Genomic DNA, 2,010 nt, shown 5'->3' with positions numbered 1-2,010 from the left:
AATTAAAGTCTCCCAGTTGCCAAATGTGGTCAATTGGATGATAAAAAAAGAACCAAAAAATGAATTTCATAGAGAGCAATGGGAATGTGTTCTAGCAGTGACTACACAGTATGAGAATACGGTACACAGTAATATAGAGTATTTAGGGGGTAATTCAATTGAGCCCAAAGCTGTATTTTGTACTAATGGTCTACTCATGACTGTAGGTTTAACAACTCTGTGCAAATGTAGGAAAAGGGACTAACAAGCATCTTACTTTAGATGAAGATGCCTGAATAAGGTATAGGAAATCGTTATAGTACATTATGTACTTTATGGGATCTAAGTATGGGATCTGTGGCTTATTCTAAATACAGTAGATCAGACAACAACTTAATTTAATTTCTAAACTTAAAGTTGTATAAAAAGAATATCTATTGACGTTATTGTAGAGAGCTCACCAAAATTGCCACAGACTGTCTGGTGACAATATCTGCTGATCTTTACAAAAAATAAAAGATTTGTGTACAGTACTCTACAATCTGAAATATCATATAAATTAGTAAAAACGATCACAAAACATTATTATTATTATTTTATTATTTTTTTTTAACAGATTTCAAGAACCAAAAGATGTTTCTAAAGGCTCTAGCTTTACTGGCTTTTGTATCTATTGCCTGCCTTGTACCACTTGGACAAGCTAAAAAGTAAGACGTTATTTTATCTGTTATAAATGCTAATTCCTTCTTCTAGTTATTCTTTTTTTTTTTTAGAGTGTATATATTGTTGGAATGTGTTGAATTAATTTAATTAAATAGGCTACACTGTGAAGTGTTTGCAATATAATAGTTTCCCAAATGCAACCTGTTAACACAAGCCAATATATATTTGTCATATATTTGGGTTGATTTACTTATATGTTCTCAGAACATCCACAATAATACATTTCTGGTCCTCACAATGCATGGAATACATGTAACATGTCACCAAGTGATAATGCATTTTCTGACTTCAACTTTTCTCTCTTCATCTTTAGTGAAGTTGAAAAACAGAATCAGTTAAAGAGGATGGTAGATATACTTCATGGAATACAAGATCTCAGTGAAAGAGACATCTCTGAGGAAGCCTATATGAGGGAAATCAGAGGTTTCAGAGATGTTCTCAAAAGTGCTGCAAAACAATTTGTTAAAACTGTAGCTGGTCATATAGCCAATATAAAGAGATCAACTGAAGAAGAGAAAGCGATAAAGAGGGTGGAAAATGTACTGCGTGATCTAGAATCTATAGATCTCTCACAACATGCATCTTTAAGGCAAATCAGAGGATTCAAGGACTTGCTAAAGGGTGCTGCTAAGGCACTAGTTAAAACAGTGCTATTCGGTAAGAGAGAATTTGAGATCAGAGACATGCAATAAAAAAGCCTTACATCTTGAGCTCTTGAACAGGCTCCTTTCCTTCCTGATCCATGTTAGACAGGTTATATGATGAGAGCAGTCTAGCAAAATCAGTGCATCTTACCTTTCTCAGAATCCACATTATGATGTAATTTATTGCTTGTGAATCTTTTTGGAAATGGCTGGCTTTTATTTAGCATTTTCAAGAATTATCTTGAATGAGTAATATTGTCAAGTCCAAAAAGTATACAGCTAGCAGTGAAATATTTTCATGTATGTATGATTACAGAACAATAAAATCTAAATGCAATAAATCAAGAGTGCTTGTGTTGTTTTTTTAACATGAATGAATACCAAGAAAGCTTTGCATGTTATTTCCCTGTTTCCTGATTACAGTAAACATATTATGAAAATTACTTGCATATATAACTAGTGTATGGATTTTCTTAATTCATCAGGAATATGGATGGTCAGAGGGGTCAATTTTACTGATAGTAGCTCATTCAGACTAGGACTACAATTCTAACATGCATTTATGTATGTATATGTTTATATAGAGCCAACAGTGTACTCCTAAATCAGATAATACAATACAGAGAATTAGAATACAATAAGTGCCACAAACACATTCAGTCAA

General features: G+C 32.7%; 1 protein-coding gene across 1 annotated transcript; it reads left to right on the top strand.

Annotated features, from left to right (window-relative positions):
• Positions 1-601: 601 nt before the first annotated feature.
• On the top strand, positions 602-1,687 carry LOC142502261 (maximins 4/H3 type 4-like). The gene is made up of 2 exons (XM_075613099.1): positions 602-686; positions 1,016-1,687. The coding sequence occupies exons 1-2, from the start codon at positions 613-615 to the stop codon at positions 1,392-1,394; spliced, it is 453 nt and encodes a 150-aa protein (XP_075469214.1). The 5' UTR covers positions 602-612; the 3' UTR covers positions 1,395-1,687.
• The last annotated feature ends 323 nt before the right edge of the window (positions 1,688-2,010 follow it).

This window comes from Ascaphus truei, chromosome 9 (genome assembly GCF_040206685.1).
Source record: "Ascaphus truei isolate aAscTru1 chromosome 9, aAscTru1.hap1, whole genome shotgun sequence".
Classification (NCBI taxonomy): Eukaryota; Metazoa; Chordata; class Amphibia; order Anura; family Ascaphidae; genus Ascaphus; species Ascaphus truei.
Note: the sequence above shows the minus strand (reverse complement) of the source record. Positions and strands in the feature narration are given on the sequence as shown.

Bases quoted from the DNA above. Each gene is read 5' to 3' on its own strand.
- LOC142502261 (XM_075613099.1), top strand. From the start codon at position 613: ATGTTTCTAAAGGCTCTAGCTTTACTGGCTTTTGTATCTATTGCCTGC. The intron at 687-1,015 runs GTAAGACGTTAT...CTTCATCTTTAG, and splicing joins CCACTTGGACAAGCTAAAAA to TGAAGTTGAAAAACAGAATC.